Here is an 18,666-nt window from a genome sequence, read left to right as displayed (position 1 = left end):
CACACACACACACACATACTTCCTTTCCCCAACATCCCCACTTTCACACTTCTTATCTCACTGTCTCCGTTTTTCACTGTCTGTTCAGTGCTCCATTTTTCACTTTAAATTTTCATTGGTTCCTCCTGACCTGCTGCAGGGATGAGGTTGATGCTCTAAGCACTCCTGCCAGCCAGTCATCTAAATATGGGAAGATGGTGAACAGTCTGTCTGAACTGTGCTGCTATTACTAGAACACTTTTGTGAAGACTAGAGGTGCAGTTGCCAGACCGAATGGAAAAACCCTATATTGATAGTGGTCGGGACCCACCATAAACCTGAGGAATTTTCTGTGAGTAGAGGGAATTGTTACATGAAAGTACACCTCTTTCATATAGAGAGCTGTGAACCATGTGTCCTTTTCCAGAGATGGTATTAATGATGCCAGCATAACCATATGGAATTTTAGCTTTTGAATAAAAATGTTGAGTTGTTGCAGGTCAAGAATGGGTCTCCACTCTCCTTTCTTTTTGGAAACTAGGAAATATTTCAAGTATAACCCTTTTCCTTGGCGGTGATGAGGCTCCTGCTCTCCTAGAAAAGGATCTCCTCAGAAGACTGATCCATGAAGAGGTATGGGGAAGGAAGTAGGGAGAAAAACTTGACGGTATAGCAAAAAGGTATGATGTCCACCACCCACTTGTCCATTGTTATTGCTCTCCAGTTGTGGGAAAAGAATGCTAGATGGTCACCAGAGGATACGTGAGGCTACGGTGGAAATGGCATCAATTATGGTTTGCCACTTCTGAGCATCTTGTCAAAAGTATCTATTGGTGATGCTGGATTGATGTGGTTGACATGGAAAGGCCAGGGTATTGTGACTTTTGCACCCTCTGTCATTTATAAGGTGGTTCTATAGGATTGCTGATGCTAAAATACCTGAGGAATAGGCCTTGGTTTGTAGGGATGTTTATTATATTTTCTCTTCAGGGCTCGTGTGTGTATATTTAGACCTTTGTTGCTATGAGACTTTTTATTGAGGCCCTGGGACTTAGGATATTCGAAGTCTTTGGGAGCTGTGGGTGAAGACTTGCCAGACTTGAACAGGATGGCAGAGGGATCAGTCCTCTTCCGAATGGACTTAGAGGAAGAATCTGCTCTTGTGCTTCTGAGCGCATTCCCTGCTTTCTTGAGGAAACTGTGATGGAGGGCCTGTTGGCGTAATCTCCCTTGCTCCTACGTCAGGCCTCATGTTAGGGAGGCGCGTTCCTTTATGACTCTGTACAATGTAACAGGGGTCTCCCCCAGCCTGGGTCTGACTGGAGCCTCAGCCTTTTCCATGAGGTGCTTTTTAAGCTGGAATTACAACACATGCTGGATACAGCTAGGGAACAGATGATAAATACTGCACCTGGTAAACATATATACTTCCCCGAGTCAGCACAGGCAGTGCCAGGGGTCATCACTGACCAATAATTAGCAGGGACAGGCGGGAGTTCCTTGAGGTGGGGAATCTAACTAGCCGTCACTAGCTATACTTTGCCAACCCTTGTACTCTCAATGCAGAGCAAGAAGAGAGCAGGGGAGCAGGTGCAGAACAATGGACGTTGCTTGCAAGAATTCTCCAGCATCAGGCTCATGGGAGCGCATGCATACCCACAGCAGACTACACTTAGGGACCACCACTTGAACACCATTTTGCTATCCAGAAGTTTCAATGGTTTATAGGAGGGCAGTCAATAAGTGGACTGTGGGCCAAATCCAGACTGCCAAATGTTTTTGAATGGATCCCAAATCTTTTTATTTACTTATTATCATCATCATCATTATTGTTATTTTTAAAATTATTTTCTCTGGAGTCTGGACCTTGACCAAGAAATTTGGACCTTGACAAAAAGTTATTGACTATCCCTGGTTTATGGTTTTATTTAGGGATATAATATCCTAAAAAGGAAATGAATCTGAGTAGTTATCTCCTGTGCCAATAATCAGATTAACAACACCAACAGCAAGGCTCTAGAATTACAAACTCTCCATCTCTGTGATAAGTAGTGAAATCTGGTTAGTCCATATTTGGTTTATCTGTACAACTATGCATCTGAAAGACTGAAATGGTGACCAATCCTACAGATGTGAACATCTAAACACAAATATATTCTAAGCTACTCATCCTACAGTACCAAGCTACTCTTAAGACTGCTTTACTCTGAATAAAACTGTTGTTTACAAACAGCTCATTTTCTGTACCTTAATGTAGACAAAGTACTGTCCTATTCATGCAAAAATATTGGTTAAAAAAAGTCTTTGTCGAATAGAAACCAAACATGGATTTCCCAATATCAATGAGAAATTAAAACAGGATGTAGATTAATCTTTGCAAACAGAATTAAATTATCTTTCAACTGGAAGGACATAGGAAAAGGTCTCTCAAAGTTAATATAACATGAAATATTTTAATATGATTAAGGGACACCCCACATAAAATTTAATAGCTATAAGTTGATTTCTAATAAGCACTTCTGGAAGGGGGAAAAAAAAAAAAAAAAAGGTCAAATAGTTTGTATTCACCACTATTATTCTCCTATTTCCTCCAAGATTCCAATTTTCCAATCATAGCTATGAAATGCATTATATTATAGCTGATTTAAAATACTGGAGAGGTAGTGCTATCTTCAAATTTGCTTTCTGACAAATACTTTCAAACCTCGTATTCCACAGATACCAAGAGAGGAAGTGAAATGAAATGGTTCTGAACTGGGGGGGTAGGCTAATTGAAACAGAACAGATAGGCTGATGATTCAGGTAATGAGTATCTAAAACCCCCTGAAGAATTTACTCTTATTAACTATAGCTCGATTTGTAGTCTTTGTCTAACCAAGAAAAACAAACCTCCTGACATAAATGTCAAATGAATATCACTTAGGAATGAATTGCTTTATTAGCTGCTAGGCAACATGCAATCTACTACAGAAACTCTTTGTTTGGTTTTTAAATAAATACCTGATAGGAGCACCTTTGGCTTGAGCTGGTCTCAACAGTACAGTTATGGTAGTGGCAGTTTCATTGAGAGATGCATCAACTCCTTCATAGTCCGGTAAAGTAGGAGCTGATTAATGTTAAGGAAAAAAAGAAGCACCAAGAATCAAATTAGCTAAAGCATTGTGAATTTTCATTAGATTCTGTAATTGCACAAAAATTGCACAAAGTCACATTTTCATAGGCTGCTAGAGTTTTTTTTGATGATTTTGAAGCCAGGCACCCACTGTTGCATATCTGGAACCCCACCAGCGGTAAAAAAAACCCCGTAAATATCCCCATATCTAATAGGTTAGATAAGTTCATAGAGGACAAGGGGTGGAAATGATGGGAGAAGGTGACTACATATGTATTCTTCCTCCATTTGCACTTTTTGTTGTTGTTTACAGGCTTTTGTGAAAAAGGAAAAAAAGTCTGTAAATCTCTCTTTAGCCTCCTCTTTCCACCTTTTTAATCACCTGTCTTCAGACCCCCGCCCCCAGCAGCCACTATAATCTCTCTCTCTGGCCCCCACTACTTTATTATCCTTTCAAGTTTCATGTTTATTTTCACGGAAGAATAGACGTACACTACTAGATTGGGGAGAGTGATAAAATACAGCTTCCAAATCAGCCTAGTGAAGCTAAAAGCTGCTCTGCCACTTCTGTAGCACTGCTGAGGATCACACACTGGGCAAGGAGGGGAGGCAGCAGTTTCCCTTTGAAGTATCACCTGCGAGTATTCTTTAAGGAGGCATTTTAAAGGGAAATGTCTGCCTCCCTTTTCCAGCCAGGCACTCAGCAACACTAGAAAAGTGGCTGGAGTGACTTAACTTCATTGCATTGAATTGGATTAAGACTCTCAATTCAAACTTTTAAGTGAAAATAAAACTTACAAGCAGACCATTTGGGAGGTTGGTGGGGGTGGGAAGAAAGAAAACCGAGGGCTAAATGGGGAAATAGAATGCAAGGGAAGGAGGACAGAAAAGGATGGATGAGTTGTATGAGAAATGAGGACAGCAGACAAATTACTCCACTTTAAAAAGAAATAAAAATGTATTCTTTATTTAATTCTTAGAACTTACACCGCATTAGCAGAAGTTGGAGTATAAGGGGAGGGATAGCTCAGTGGTTTGAGCATTGGCCTGCTAAACCCAGGGTTGTGAGTTCAATACTTGAGGTTGCCACTTAGGAATCTGGGGCAAAATCAGTACTTGGTCCTGCTACTGAAGGCAGGGGGCTGGACTCAATGACCTTTCAAGGTCCCTTCCAGTTCTAGGAGATGGGATATCTCCATTAATTAAAAAAAAAAAAAATTGTAAAGGAAGTTCATTCCTAAGAGAATTATACTTCACTAGAAAATAAAAAGATAATGGCTGGTTGTGGGGCCCATTAAAAGTGCTCAAAATTGAAATGAAGCTACATGTAAACATGGTCAGTGGTGGAAAATCCATCACCATCCTGCGTAAATTGTTCCATTGATTAATTACTCTCACCATTAGAAATTCACACCTTATTTCCAGTCTGAATTTGTCTAGCTTTAACTTCCAACCATTGGATCATGTCATACCTTTTTTTGCCAGATTCAAGAGCCCATTGCTAAATATTTGTTCCCCATGTAGATATTTATAAGACTATAATAAAGTCACCGCTTAACATTCTCTTTGTTAAGCTAAATAGATTGAATTTATTGAGTTTATCATTGTAAGCCTTATTTCCTAATCCTTTAATCAGTCTCCTGGCTCTTCTCTGAATCCTCTGCAATTTATCAACATCCTTCTTGAATTGTGGGCACCAGAACTAGACAAAATATTCCAGCAGAGGTCGCACCAGTGCCAAATACAGAGGTCAAATAACCTCTTTACTCCTACTTGATGTTCCCATTTATTCATCCCAGGATCACATCGGCTCTTTCAGCCACAGCATCACACTGGGAGCTCATGTTCAGTGATTATCCACCACAACTCCCAAATCTTTTTCAGAGTCACTGCTTCCCTGGGTAGATTCCCTCAGCCTTTAAGTATGACCTACATTCTTTGTTCCCATATGTATACATTTACATTTAGCCATATTAAAATCATATTTGTTTGAGCCCAGTTTGCCAAGCCATCTGGATTGCTCTGGATGAGTGATCTGTCCTTTTCATTATTTACCAATCCCCCAATTTTTGTGACATCTGCAAACTTTATTAGGGGTGATTTTTTTTGTTTGTTTTCTTCCAGGTCATTGATAAAAACAGCCACGAACTGATCCCTGTGGGTCCCCCACTGGGAACAAACCTGCTTGATTACAATTCCCTGTTTAGAATTACATTTTGAGATCCCTCAGCCAGTTTTTAATGTGTGCAATGTTAATTTTATATTGTTCTAGTTGTTTAATTAAAATGTCGTGTGGTACCAAGTCACATGCCTCACACAAGTCCAAGTATATTGAGTCAATTCTATTACGTTTATCAACCACACTTGTAATCTCAGGAAAAAAAGATATATCAAGTTAGTTTGATAGGATCTGTTTTCCAGAAACCTATGTTTGTTTGCATTAGTTACATTACCCTCCTTTATTTCATTATAAATTGAGTCCTATATCAGCCACTGATTTGGCTCATAATTGTTTTCAGCTTTGTGAAATGGCCGTATTAAAGTACCAAGTATATATATTACTGGTCTAGACTGTATTCTGTTTACACATTATAAATGTGATCAAATCATGATGACATTTACTTAGGCTACCATTAACTTTTAGTTCTATGATAAGTTTCTCTTTACCTACTCGGACAAAGTCTAATATAGAATTCCCCCACGTTGGCTGCAACACTTTTTGCGTTACAAAATTGTCATCTATAATATTTAGAAATCCAAGGATATTTTAGTACTGGCAGCATGAGACCTCCAGCATATGTCACTCCAATTGACGTCCCCCATGATCACACAATTTTTTCTCCTTACAGATTATAGATAGATGCGTAAGGAGGTCTGTAGCGGACATTGACTAGTGCCCCCATCTTCTGCTTTATCTGTTAAGACATTGATCCATAAGCATTCAAGATCATTTTCTTCTGACTTATCAGTGACTCTGAAACAGACAATGGCATTTTTGGCAGAGCGCCACTCTCCTTCCCCGTTTGCCCACTCAATTCTTCCTGAATAGGTTATAGCCATTGATTTTAACATTCCAGTTGTGCAAATCAACCAACCAGGTTTCAATAATACCAACTAGACTGAATTTATGCTCATAAATGAGCCATTCCATTTCTTCTTGTTTGTTAGCCAGGCTCCTAGCACTAGTGTATAGGCAATTTAAGAATTTCTTCTCTTTATGTCCTTTGGTTTCTTGATTAATTTTGTTCTCAACATCATGAACACTGCTGAAAATCAACTCTCTCTCTTTTTACCTTCCCCTTTTGCTATTAGTTTAACCCCATCCTGACTATTCTAGCCTCTAAACTGTAACGGGGTACATAATTAGAAGCTCTGCTTTTAACTGCCTCTACCCACTCTCGTTTGTGTGTGTTTGGAAACAGGGTGATGAGGGCAGTGCATGAGGAGGACTTCACGCATAGATTTAAAGTAACATTTGTAAAAATTTGACACCCCCCACCCTCCCCCGCTTTAGAAACATTTCAAGACATCAGTATAGCAGAATGAGGCTGTGATGATGTGTTCACCTCATGTTTGCCCTGAAAGGGTTAATTAAGAAGTGGACTAATTAACCCAACAGGCCACAACTAAGAGGAATTAGGTGACTAAGTAATTCCTGGACTGAGTGAGGACGGCAACTGGGGAGGAACAAGCTGGGCTGGGACTATGGAGACAAGAAATGGGAAACAGAAGGGGGCTGCCAGGAAAGTCTGCAGTCACTCCCTGAGAGAATGGAGGTATGTTTGGTCTGGCAAACCCAGAGAGCAGGGAAGCCAGGAATGTAGGACAAGGCTCTGGGGAAGGCAGTAAGGTCTAGAAGGAAACTGGCCTTGACGGCTGGCTACAGGATCCCTGAGCCGGAACTTGGGAGTAGAGTGTAGTCCCGGGTTCTTCTGCCAGCCACTGAAGGAATGGCACTAAAAGGCAGTGAATGGGCAGACTGCCTAGGATGGCTGAAGGAAGACTTTGGTACTCTGGGAAAGGAAAGCACGTCGAGTGACCTGGCCGGAGGGTGAAGTCATGAGAGGCAGCAGCAGCTCATGGAATGAGAGAGGGGCTGCAGACGCAGAAAGAGACAGGATAGTATGCAACCACAGAAAGGGGTGTTGTCCTGGTGATCTACTCCCCAGACTGAGCAGGAGGATGCGCAATCCCAACAGAGAGTTGAGGGAAATTACCTGCTTAGCATTGTTTTAGGTTTTCAACTGACTTATCTTTCTATTGTCTGTCAAGTTCTAAAGTTAGCATGTCATATAATCAACTAAATCTTTAAGGTTGACTTCAGACTAATTTTACTAGTTGCCAGCTCTATGAACCGCAGCCTTATTCTTTGAGAACAATACTAAAGAGTAACAGAATTACATGTACCAGTATTTCCCTATCAAATTGTTTATATTTTTATTCTGTAGTTCTCTAGTTTTCATTACACTGAGATTTTTAAGACAATTAGCACCAGTATTCCTTGATTCTGCTTCCCTGTTCTGCCATTAAATTATTGTGTCACCTGTGGGTAATTTCTCTGCACCTCACTTCCTGATCTGTAATACTTAACTCGTAAATAATTGTGAGACTTAATTACTTAAAGTTTGCAAAGCACTCTGAAATTCTTGGATGAAAAACACAATATTTAAAATTAAAAAATTGAAAACATTTGAAAATTATATGTGCATCATTTTCTTTTAATGCACCTGCATACCCTTGGACTTGTAGCAGTATTTAGAGAATATATCCCAAAACATTCCCAGTAAAGTTGAACCGCTTTAAATGGGTGGAGTGCATGGTGATTTGTTTTTTGCCTTATTTTTAAAGTCTCAGAAACATACTGTACAAAAACATTGCCTTTTGTTTTTTCAGTTACCTGAGATGTTGGTTGTTACATTGATTGCTGTCGCTGGTCCAAACCCTTTGACTGTGCTGGCACGTATAAAGAATTGGTAGGTAGTACCAGGGTGCAGATGTGAAAACACATGGTGCGTACTGTTCCAGACCTTTGATACAGTCTGTGGAGGTCCTGCCACTAGGACAGCAGGATCAAATGACCTTATACTGCTATAGCTGACCTGTTAAAATGATTGTTTTTAAAATTATGTTAGAGCTTTTGGCAGACATGGGCAGAATTTTATCTATTTTCTTATTTGTAAAGGAGATGGATGGCATGCAGATACCTGACTGTAGACATCTTGAGAATATAGTATTTGCTGAATGTTATTTTATTGATAGTTATTAAAATACAATCGGTTTCACTCTCCTTTACCACTATACATACTCTTCCCTCTTCTATCTCCCTACATTCTTAATACCTATAAGCTAGCAGGGAGCATCCCTTCGGTACTCTACCTCTTCCAACAGTCACATTAAAATACTGTCTAAAATCATGCTAGGATATTCAAACCCAGCAATGATACAGTCAAGAACTCCATTAGCATAGTTCAGAGCCTGCACACACTAGAAATTCAAATATTTTTATGTTTTAATGAACTAACAAATTAGTACACATTAAGATTCCTTCCTCCTTCACTTAAAAAAAAAAAAAAAAAAAAAAAGACAGATAGACTCTTCCCCAGAGTCTGCACATTTGAAAGTGCCTGCATCCAAGTTCCCTGTGGGTTTATGTTTTTTTCAAGGGCTCAAACATCTAGTCATAAAAAAGAATCATTCTAGAATTTGCGTGCTGGCTTCCTTGAAGGGAGGGTAGCCAAAGTTAGATAAGTCAATTTCACCATTAATAATCCTCTTCACATTTGTGTGTGTAACCTTCTCTTTCCACAAATGAGATTCCTGAGGTCTCCACTAAATCACGGCTTTGGAAGGCTGTATATTAATATTACAAGATTTAAAATTAGTGTTTCACTTACTCATGGATTCCATCATTTGTGATAGCCACACAGCAATGCTTCTTGACAAGGCCAACCAATACTATTATGCATTGTGACAAACTCTAGTCACCCCAATAATTCTATTACTCTGTGAAACAGAGTAACAGCTAATTGAACAGAATCTTTCTGCAAACCATAAGCACATAAAATCATTAGTAATTATTTCCCCACTCTCCAACCTCCTTAGGGTGACCAAATAGCATGCACAAAAAATTGGGACACTTTTTTGGGGGGTGGTGGTGTATATGAGACAAAGCCCCTAATATCACCCTAAGCTTCCCAGATGTTCTATTACCTCATACTGCGTAATGATGCCATTTGGATCCAAAGGTTCTTTCCAGTTCAGGAAGATCTTGTCTTCAAATGGGGTCCCTTTTAGTGATTTTGCAGGTACAGGGCCAGGCACTGCAAATAAATTAGAATTTTTTAAAAGTAGGAATTCTAGAGAGAGAGCGAGAGAGAGAGAGGAGTAAACTGAACAGGTGATGATGTACCCCACCAATGACTGCAGTTAATGCAATCCCTAAATATTAGTATTCCTTTTACTGCAGAAAAAAGGCCCAAACACAAAGGGTGTACTCTTATCCAGGTATGCAGGGAATCCACCCAGTCGAGACCGCACCCCAAACATGGTTTCATATGCGTCATGCAAAGTAAATTAATTTGGTCTTGCAAAGCAAACAGTGAAAAAACCTAACCACATCACAGTCTCAGTCTTTAGTGAACCTCACTAACTTTAATAATAAACCTGTCTCAAGACCAGGACTACACTTCAGCAGAAGGATTTTGAAGACTGCCTCAAAACCAGCCTTCCAAATCAAAGGCCCATAATCATATAATTAAGTACATGTTATATTGCTCCTCCTGGCATCTACTAAAAGATAGAAATGCTGGGAAACTTTGGTGTTAGTCACCCCTCTTCCAGCTTTGTTGTTTTCAAAACTAAAAATCTTAATTAAAAAACAGCAGTTCAACCATCACCGCCACTTTCCACAACAACAATGTTAATGCTGCAGTAGAGGGAGAACTGCCTGCTTCAATCTTTCAAATAAAAGAAGTTTTTCAAAGCTTTGATCTGAACTAAGCTAGAATGACCAAAGTTTCTTATATCAATGTAATCAGTGAAGGAATGTCTCCCCATCCCCCGTATAATAAGGTTTGAAGAATCACTTTAGGACCCATTACCTGAAGTATGATTCATAATAACTAGTAATCACATCAGTACTAGGTCTGAGTGCTTAGTTATCTCCCATTTTCAGTTTACAAGATTTTCACACTCCCTTGTGCATATGGTTCTTTTTAACCATCAGCAGCTCGCCTGGAGTTTAATATGAATGTTTTGAAAGATTGGTGGGAAGGGGGGGAGTGCAGAATGAATGTAAGAAAGATTTTATTTTTAAAAAGTCTCTCAACTTAACTTGTTTTGATTTAAATATCCAAGCATATATTTATCTTCCCTTTTTAATTAGTTCCCTTCTCCTCCCTCCCCGCTTAATCCAACATGCAATGAGCTTCACACATGACATTTCCTGGAGATTTATTTTCAAAGTATCCTGCAATTTTGTAAGGGGCAAAAATAAATTAAAAATCACTGGATCAAAGGAAGTGCTATGCACCGTGTTAGCAGAATCAAGGAACAGAGAATGGCCTGTCACAACAGTAAGATTTATTTCAGTCTACATGGAAGACATAAATGATGAGCTGACCTCTGGGATAGGCAGCATAATTTGATACATTAATAATAAATTCATGGAGTCAGAGAAGCCCATAAGTAAACAGATGAGACTCCAACCCAACTTCATAGGAACTGTTCATCCATCTGTCAGTTGAAGACTTGGGAGAAGTTAACTAAACGCATATACTGCTGTTTTGCTTCACTGTACTGACACAGATTGTGTAGTGGATAAAGGCTGATGTGCCATGACAGCCCCTCTGTGCTGTTTGTGGCATTCAAGGATGCTGCCATAGGCATCAGTCTATTTTTCATGGGAATGCTCGGCTGCTACTCTTCTCCAATGCAGCATAGTGTTACATGTAGTTTGACCCAGGTGATATCTTTCATTTTACATCTGAATAAGAATGTATGGGATTGTAGCTAGAGAATGTGTGTATAAGAATGTATGGGACTGTAGCTAGAGAATTCCAAACACACTTGCTTATATTTTGCTAAAACAGTTTTAAAAATAGCATGGGGGCGGAAGGGGTAAACAAATGTCCACACATAGTTTGCAAAGAAACCTGAAAAAATATTTATTGTGTCTCATTTTTAAAGAGATTGTGCTGCATAAAGGAGTGAAACTGGACACAGGACTACGGGAGTCTTGTGTTTTCATGCACCCTCCCACATTTCTTTTTAAACACCCAGCGGGAGAAGCCCACAGACTGATCGCACTGCATGATCATAGTTTGCGCTTCTACACTATAATATTCTTTAATGGTGGCAGCAATAATGTTAAACTGACTGGCACTACATGAGCCTAGTTAGTTACATGATTCTTTTTCCACGGGCACCAAAAAAGCATTGGAATAAAAGTTCAAACTGTGATTATAAACCTCTGCTGCTGAGAATGCCAGACACATAAATTGGGAGGGAGAAGGGAAGTAGAGGAAAAAATAAGTGCCTAAAAACAAAGGTTGGCAAGGGAGGAGAGGGATATTTGAAAGCAAAGAGATTCTAAAGACAGTGTATCTGTAAACCAGTGGGCAGATTCACCAACCAGGTTAGTCAAAATAAAGCCTGAATTCTCAAGTCCAGTCCCCATGTCCCTTTCCTCAAAGCTAGTTTTATTAACAAAAATATTATGTAGAAAGAGTCAACGTACCGCAGGACACCAGGCAACAAAGGCCTATTTCTAGGGTTGTTAACTTTCTAATTGCACAAAACCGAACACCCTTGCCCCGCCCCTTCTCCGAGGCCCCACCTCCTGCTCGCTCTATTCTCCCTACCTCCGTCTGTCACTCGCTCTCCCTCACCCTCACTCACTTTCACTGGGCTGGGGCAGGGGATTGGGGTGCAGGAGGGGGGGTGAGAGCTCCTGCTCGGGGTGTGGGCTCTGGGGTGGGGCTGGGGATAAGGAGGTTGGGGTGCAGGTGAGGGCTGGGGCAGGAGTGCAGGGGGTAGGAACTCTGGGCTGGGGGTGCAGGCTCTGGATGAGCCAGAAATTAGAGGTTCAGGGTGCAGGAGAGGGCTCTGGGCTGAGGGATTCAGGGTGCAGGAGGGGGCTCCGGAGTTCGGGAGGGGGTGTAGGCTCCGGCTGGGGGTGTAGGAGGGGGCTCTGGGATGGGGCCAAGGAGTTCAGAGCGCAGGAGGGGGTGCGGGCTCTGGCTGGGGGTTTGAGCTCTGGGGTGCAGGAGGGGCTCTGGGCACAGGCAGGGGGATGGGGTGCGGGTCCCAGAGGCGCTTACCGCAGCTCCCAGGAAGCGTCCACCAGGTTCTGGCGGCCACTAGGTGCATGGGCTGCTCCACACGCTGCCTTTGGGCCTGCAGACACCACCCCCACAGTTCCCATTGGTCGTGGTTCCCACCCAATGCGACCTGCAGAGTCGGTACTCAGAGCGGGGCAGCATGCGGAGCCTCCCTGGCTGCCCATGCGCCTATGGGCTGCAGGGACCTGGCGGCTGCTTCTGGGAGCTGCATGGAACCAGGGCAGGCAGGGAGTCTGCCTTAGTCCCGAGCCCCTGCTGCGTCACTGACTGGACTTTTAACAGCCCGGTCGGCAGTACTGACCGGAGCTGCCAGGGTCCCTTTTCGACTGGGCATTCCGGTCAAAAACTGGACACTTGGCAATCCTATCTTTCTCACTTTCTGTAAACTGATAAGGGCTAGGACATATCTTTACTCCTAGATAGGTCTTTTTGGCCATTTCCAAGGTCTCCTGACAGGTCCACAAACAGGGACTTTCCTCAGAATCTTACCTCATCTTCCTAATGCTGAGCCAGGCCTTTCTTTATATAGGCTTCTGCAGTCAGTCAAATAACAATTGGTCAGATAACCCCTTGTCTGTTTGGTGACTACATTTCCCCACCAAAAGGACTCAAAAGCCAAAACAGGCCCACTGGGTGTATACCCCAAAGCCCAGTGCCTTGTTACACTATTTCTTAGCTATCTTGTCAATTCCCATACTCCTCCACAAGTGGTGTCTTTCCTCCTTTCAGTTGTTTTAATAATTAATACTATATTAAAGCACAATATATATATTAAAAATTACATGACTCAGTTAAGACTCCAAATCAGTGGCCAAATATTTGAACTAAAAATTACAAATAGCTTTTGGCAGTGGCAGAAAAATTGGAGCTGATATCTAATCTTTGAGCCAGTGCATTCACCTGGGTGACTCAAAAAAGAGAGTTTGTGGTTCCGTCAGACTTCCCTTTTCTCCTCCCTTGCAATGGCCCCTCAACCTCTTCTGGGGCCCAGCATTTTGTAACACATATATCCTTAGACCACAGCTTCAGTCTTAATTCTGAATTCCCTTGTTTTTATGTGCATAAATCAATTTTATTTTAAACAAGGTTTGTCAATTTCTAATGAAATGGAGAGTCTCATATCAATATGGATAGGGCTCCCAAGTTGTTTGCACAAAGAGTTCTGAACTTATATTTAAAAATATAAAAAATAATAAATATACCGTAAATTGAAAGGGAATTTCATCATGGATTTATGATGGAAATGTCACTAGCCCTTTTCATGATTTATGGATATCACAAGAAGACATTTCATGAAATTATATACTTGTATAGTGCTAGCTGATAATTCATTCTTTTATATTTTTATAAGACGGCAGACTTTATAGAATACTATACTTAAAAATAACAATCAATTGATCTGACATCAGAATAATTATTTTAGAGCATTAAATTTGCATTAAATTACGTCACAGTTATAAAGAAATTGTAATTCCCAAATAGTGTCAGTTGAATATTGTCCTGCACTAACTTTATAGGAAAGGCATTTACTACATCAGCTTTATTAGAACGTTTTAATGGACATCAACTATTATAAAATGATTCCATATTGTTTCAATTTTCCTGCTACATAATAATGAAAGTGTCAACAGAATATTTTCATTATTATTAAGGATACACTCCATGGTGAAGGCTGCATGGAAATACTATAACTGTACCTATATCTCTATATAGTGTGTGTAAGAAGAATTCCTTTGTTGTATAAAAAAAGGTAATGTACCAGCAAGAAACTGATAACGTTTACTCGGGGGTAAATATCCACTTACAATACTTGCAGTAAAGTACTTTGTGGTTATGAAAATGGCATCCAAACGTCACTCAAGTATCTGATCTTTTTGTTCTTGTACATGGGTTCTTGACCGGCAAGTACTGAAACCTATGGGGGTTGTGAACAGATGTCAGGGGATCACAATAACCCTGCCTTTCTCATACAGCTATATGGGAGGAGGGTCCATAGCTTCATGAGATGGGATGCTGGAGTTTTCATGGGACAGAAAACTTTGACAACCACTGTTCTGGTGTATGTAGACTATGGCTGCAGGCCTCCAGAAGATTATAAAGCCATAAGATGGGGGTGGGGAAAAAGGGACAAAAGAATATGGAGAAAGGAAAAGAACTGAGTAGGTAAGATGAAGGAAGGAAGAGAAAAAAGGAGTGGAAGAAGGGAAAAAAGAAGAATAGTGAAACTGGGAATGTACAAAGACAGAGAAAAAGGAAAATCAATATACATGATTGCTGATTAAATATGTAAAAAAAAAGATGTAAAGTTTCAAAAGAGTATATTAAAAAAAAACACCTCTGTTACCCAACATCAGTATTTACAATTTTCACAGTATTTACTATTGTAAATACACAGATTAGGATTTGACAAACTCTCTCTTGCTGGTATAGGAGACTACAAGACACAATATGATCTGGAAATTAAGCCAGCTCCACAGAAATATTCCACCTAATTTTCCAATACAAATTCTAAAAATGGAAAAAGATTTGAGAGAAAAAACTTAAAATGGTCACTCAGGGAATCACAGAACAAAGTCCTACCACACAATTATTACCAGTACACAGTTTCAAAGTACTTTCTGAGGTAAACAATGGGATAACAGGCAAGACGGGCATGGCACTGTAGAAGTATCCTTTTCAATTTGAACACTGATGCAAATAACATCCTGTAACAGGGTTGGCACCCGCCTCTCGCGAGTGCCCCCTTTCTCTGGCTGATAGTGCCTGCAAACACAGTTCTTTTCACAGGGTAGCACCCACCTCTCACGAGCACCCCTCTGGCCGATGGTTCTCTCAGCAGGTCTTCAGCAACTCAGCCCTCCGGCCGAGCCACATACATTGACCCCCTTCCGGGGTATATAGTGCAAGTTCTTCTCATGGTCCTGGTATGGGGCTCTAAGGCTTCTTTCAGAGGCACTGCCTTGTTCAACCACCCAGCCAAGGCCCATTTGGGTACCCGCAGATGGTAGTGTTTCAGCAGGCCTCCCTGAGCTCATCTTCAGCCAGATCAGCAGGACCCATCTCAGTACCCTCGCTAGCCTGGCCAGGTTCTGTGCTCAATCCCACTGGGCTTCAGCCTTCCTGCACTGCCTTCCGCTGGTCCTGCTGCTCTTCAGCAGCGTTCCGTGGGGCTTCAGTACTGTTTGTAGTGAGCTCTCCACAGTGAGCTGTCCGTGGTACCGCTGTTCTTCCAACCAGAGAGTCACCCAGTGTTCACTCCTCGAGCTCCACAAAGCAACTGACTTCTCTGCTATTCTGCTGGTCTTATATAGGGCCCTTCTGGCCCCAGATTGGCTGCTCCATCAGCCCCTCTGATTGGTTGTTCCTCTGCAGCCACTCTAGGCTGCCTGGAGGACTTCGCTCTGCTCTTATTCTGAGGCGGGGTGAGGCAGGGCCGTGAGGCCTCCAGCAGGGTGCTTCTGGACCTAGTCCACCCTGTCATATAGCCAAATGACTTTAAAAGTCACTTCCTAAATCTGATACAAAGAACAGTCAACACTGGGCTCAAGGTACAGGGTTAGACTGGGAGAAAGAGAAATGGAAAAACTCTGCTGCTACAGTTTCTGACTTCATTAACATAAAGTTGGAATGACTTTATAATTGGTTTCAAAGAATATATATTACTCCCAGTAAAGGAGAGGGGAACTCACGTTAACACTAACTCCAAGTATAAACAAGGTCACTGATATACAAGTGGGAAGATTCAGAAAATCAAGTGTTTTGGCAAACACCAGTGGATCATTTGACCAGAGTGACAAGATTCAGTATCTTTTTTGATCTAAAAGCCTTCATTCTCCATATTCCCAACAATAACCCAAAAGTTAAATGCAAGGTGAGGTTTGTACATGTTATAGTTTTTTTTTGGCCAAATTCTGCAAATCTAACTGGCTAAAGGATATGAGAAGAGAATAAAAGGATATCTTGAAAAGGCAACTACTCAGCAACAGAGAACGAAACTCAATTCACGTGGGGATAGCATCATTGCTTTGTTGATTCTCATGCTATACAGCAACCATAAATCCCTATATTGAATATAGGCATATCAATAGTTCCCTCTGGTTTATATTTCTAACCACCTACAGAAAACAACACTAAATTTGATCTGCATAAAATATTAAAATTCTGTGTGTCTCAAAAAATTCCTGTATCTCAATCTCTGTGGTTCTCCACAACTCCTTGTATTCTCTAGCTATACTGTGAAATACCGCAACCCTCTCTTCATTATTGCACTGTCTGAAACATCATTTTTCCTGTTTGCTGTAAAAACTGATATGTTAAAAACACACAAATGCTCCACCACATCCCAGTTTTGATTGCAGTCAGCATTTACACAACTCACTTCACTGCTTGTACACATAAACAAACACATTGCACTTGTTTCATTTTTCTCTTTTATGTATCTATGTTAGGGTTGTCAAGGCATTTAAAAAAATTAATCATGCGATTAATCGCACTATTAAACAATAATAGAACACCATTTATTGAAATATTTTTGGATGTTTTCTACATTTTCAAATATACTGATTTTAATTACAACATAGAATACAAAATGTACTGTGCTCACTTTATATTTATTTTTGATTTACAAGTATTTGCATTGTAAAAAACAAAAGAAATAGTATTTTTCAGTTCACCTAACACAAGTATTGTAGTGCAATCTCTATCATAAACGTTTAATTTACAAATGTAGAATTATGTCCAAAAATCTGCATTCAAAAATAAAACAATATAAAATTTTAGAGCCTGCAAGTCCACTCAGTCCTACTTCTTGTTCAGCCAATCGCTCACACAAAAAAGTGTATTTACATTTGCAGGAGATAATGTTGCCCGCTTCTTGTTTACAATGTCACCTGAAAGTGAGAACAGGCATTCTCATGGCACTGTTGTAGCCGGTGTTGCAAGATATTTACATGCCAGATGCGCTAAAGAGTCATATGTCCCTTCATACTTCAACCATCATTCCAGGGGACATGCGTCCATCCTGATGATGGGTTCTCCTCGATAACAATCCAAAGCAGCGTGGACTGATGCATATTCATTTTTATTATCTGAGTCAGATACCAACAGCAGAAGATCTTTTTTGATGGTTCAGGTTCTGTAGTTTCTGCATCGGAATGTTGCTCTTTTAAGTCTTCTGGAAGCATGCTCCACACCTCGTCCGTCTCAGATTTTGGAAGGCACTTCAGATTCTTAAACCTTGGGTCAAGTGCTGTAGCTATCTTTAGAAATCTCACATTGGTACCTTCTTTGTGTTTTGTCAAATCTGTAGTGAAAGTGTTCTTAAAATAAACAACATGCGCTGGATCATCATCCGAGACTGCTATAATATGAAATATATGGCAGAATGCGGGTAAAACAGAGCAGGGGACATACAATTCTCCCCCAGGGAGTGCAGTCACAAATTTAATTAATGCATTATTTATTTAATGAGCGTCATCATCCTGGAAGCATGTCCTCTGGGTATGGTAGCGAAAGCATGAAGGGGCATATGAATGTTTAGCATATCTGGTACACAAATACCTTGCAATGTCGGCTACAAAAGTGCCAGGCAAATGCCTGTTCTCACTTTCTAGTGAATAAGAAAGAGGGCAGCATTATCTCCTGTAAATGTATCTCCTGTAAATGTAAATAAACTTCTTTAGCGATTGGCTGAACAAGAAGTAGGTCTTGTAGGCTCTAAAGTTTTAGATTGTTTTGTTTTCGAGTGCAGTTAGGTAACAAAAAAAATCTACATTTGTAAGTTGCACTTTCATGAAAGAGATTGCACTACAGTACTTGTATGAGGTGAATTGAAAAATACTATTTCTTTTGTTTATCATTTTTACAGTGCAAATATTTGTAATTAAAATAATATACACTGATTTCAATTACAACACAGAATACAATATATTACAACAAAAATTATTAGGGGTCTGGAGCACATGACTTATGAGGCGAGGCTGAGGGAACTGGGATTGTTTAGTCTCCAGAAGAGAAGAATGAGGGGGGATTTGATAGCAGCCTTCAACTACCTGAAGGGCGGTTCCAAAGAGGATGGAGCTCGGCTGTCCTCAGTGGTGGCAGATGACAGAACAAGGAGCAATGGTCTCAAGTTGCAGTGGGGGAGGTTTAGGTTGGATATCAGGAAACACTATTTCACTAGGAGGGTGGTGAAGCACTGGAATGGGTTATCTAGGGAGGTGGTGGAGTCTCCTT

General features: G+C 40.6%; 1 protein-coding gene across 12 annotated transcripts in view; it reads right to left on the bottom strand.

The window, feature by feature from the left end:
• PTPRK (protein tyrosine phosphatase receptor type K) overlaps positions 1 to 18,666 on the bottom strand; it is a 563,838-nt gene that overhangs the window by 89,224 nt on the left and 455,948 nt on the right. For all 12 annotated transcript variants that reach the window (XM_034765702.1, XM_034765705.1, XM_034765703.1 and 9 more), the window contains 3 exons: positions 9,302 to 9,411; positions 7,989 to 8,190; positions 2,980 to 3,085 (listed from right to left, as the gene is read on the bottom strand). In XM_034765702.1, coding sequence (XP_034621593.1) covers positions 2,980 to 3,085; positions 7,989 to 8,190; positions 9,302 to 9,411 — 418 coding nt within the window. The remainder of the gene's footprint in view (positions 1 to 2,979; positions 3,086 to 7,988; positions 8,191 to 9,301; positions 9,412 to 18,666) is intronic.

Source organism: Trachemys scripta, chromosome 3, assembly GCF_013100865.1.
Source record: "Trachemys scripta elegans isolate TJP31775 chromosome 3, CAS_Tse_1.0, whole genome shotgun sequence".
Taxonomy (NCBI): Eukaryota; Metazoa; Chordata; order Testudines; family Emydidae; genus Trachemys; species Trachemys scripta.
The sequence above is the reverse complement of the archived record's forward strand: the minus strand, read 5'-3'. Positions and strand labels throughout refer to the sequence as shown.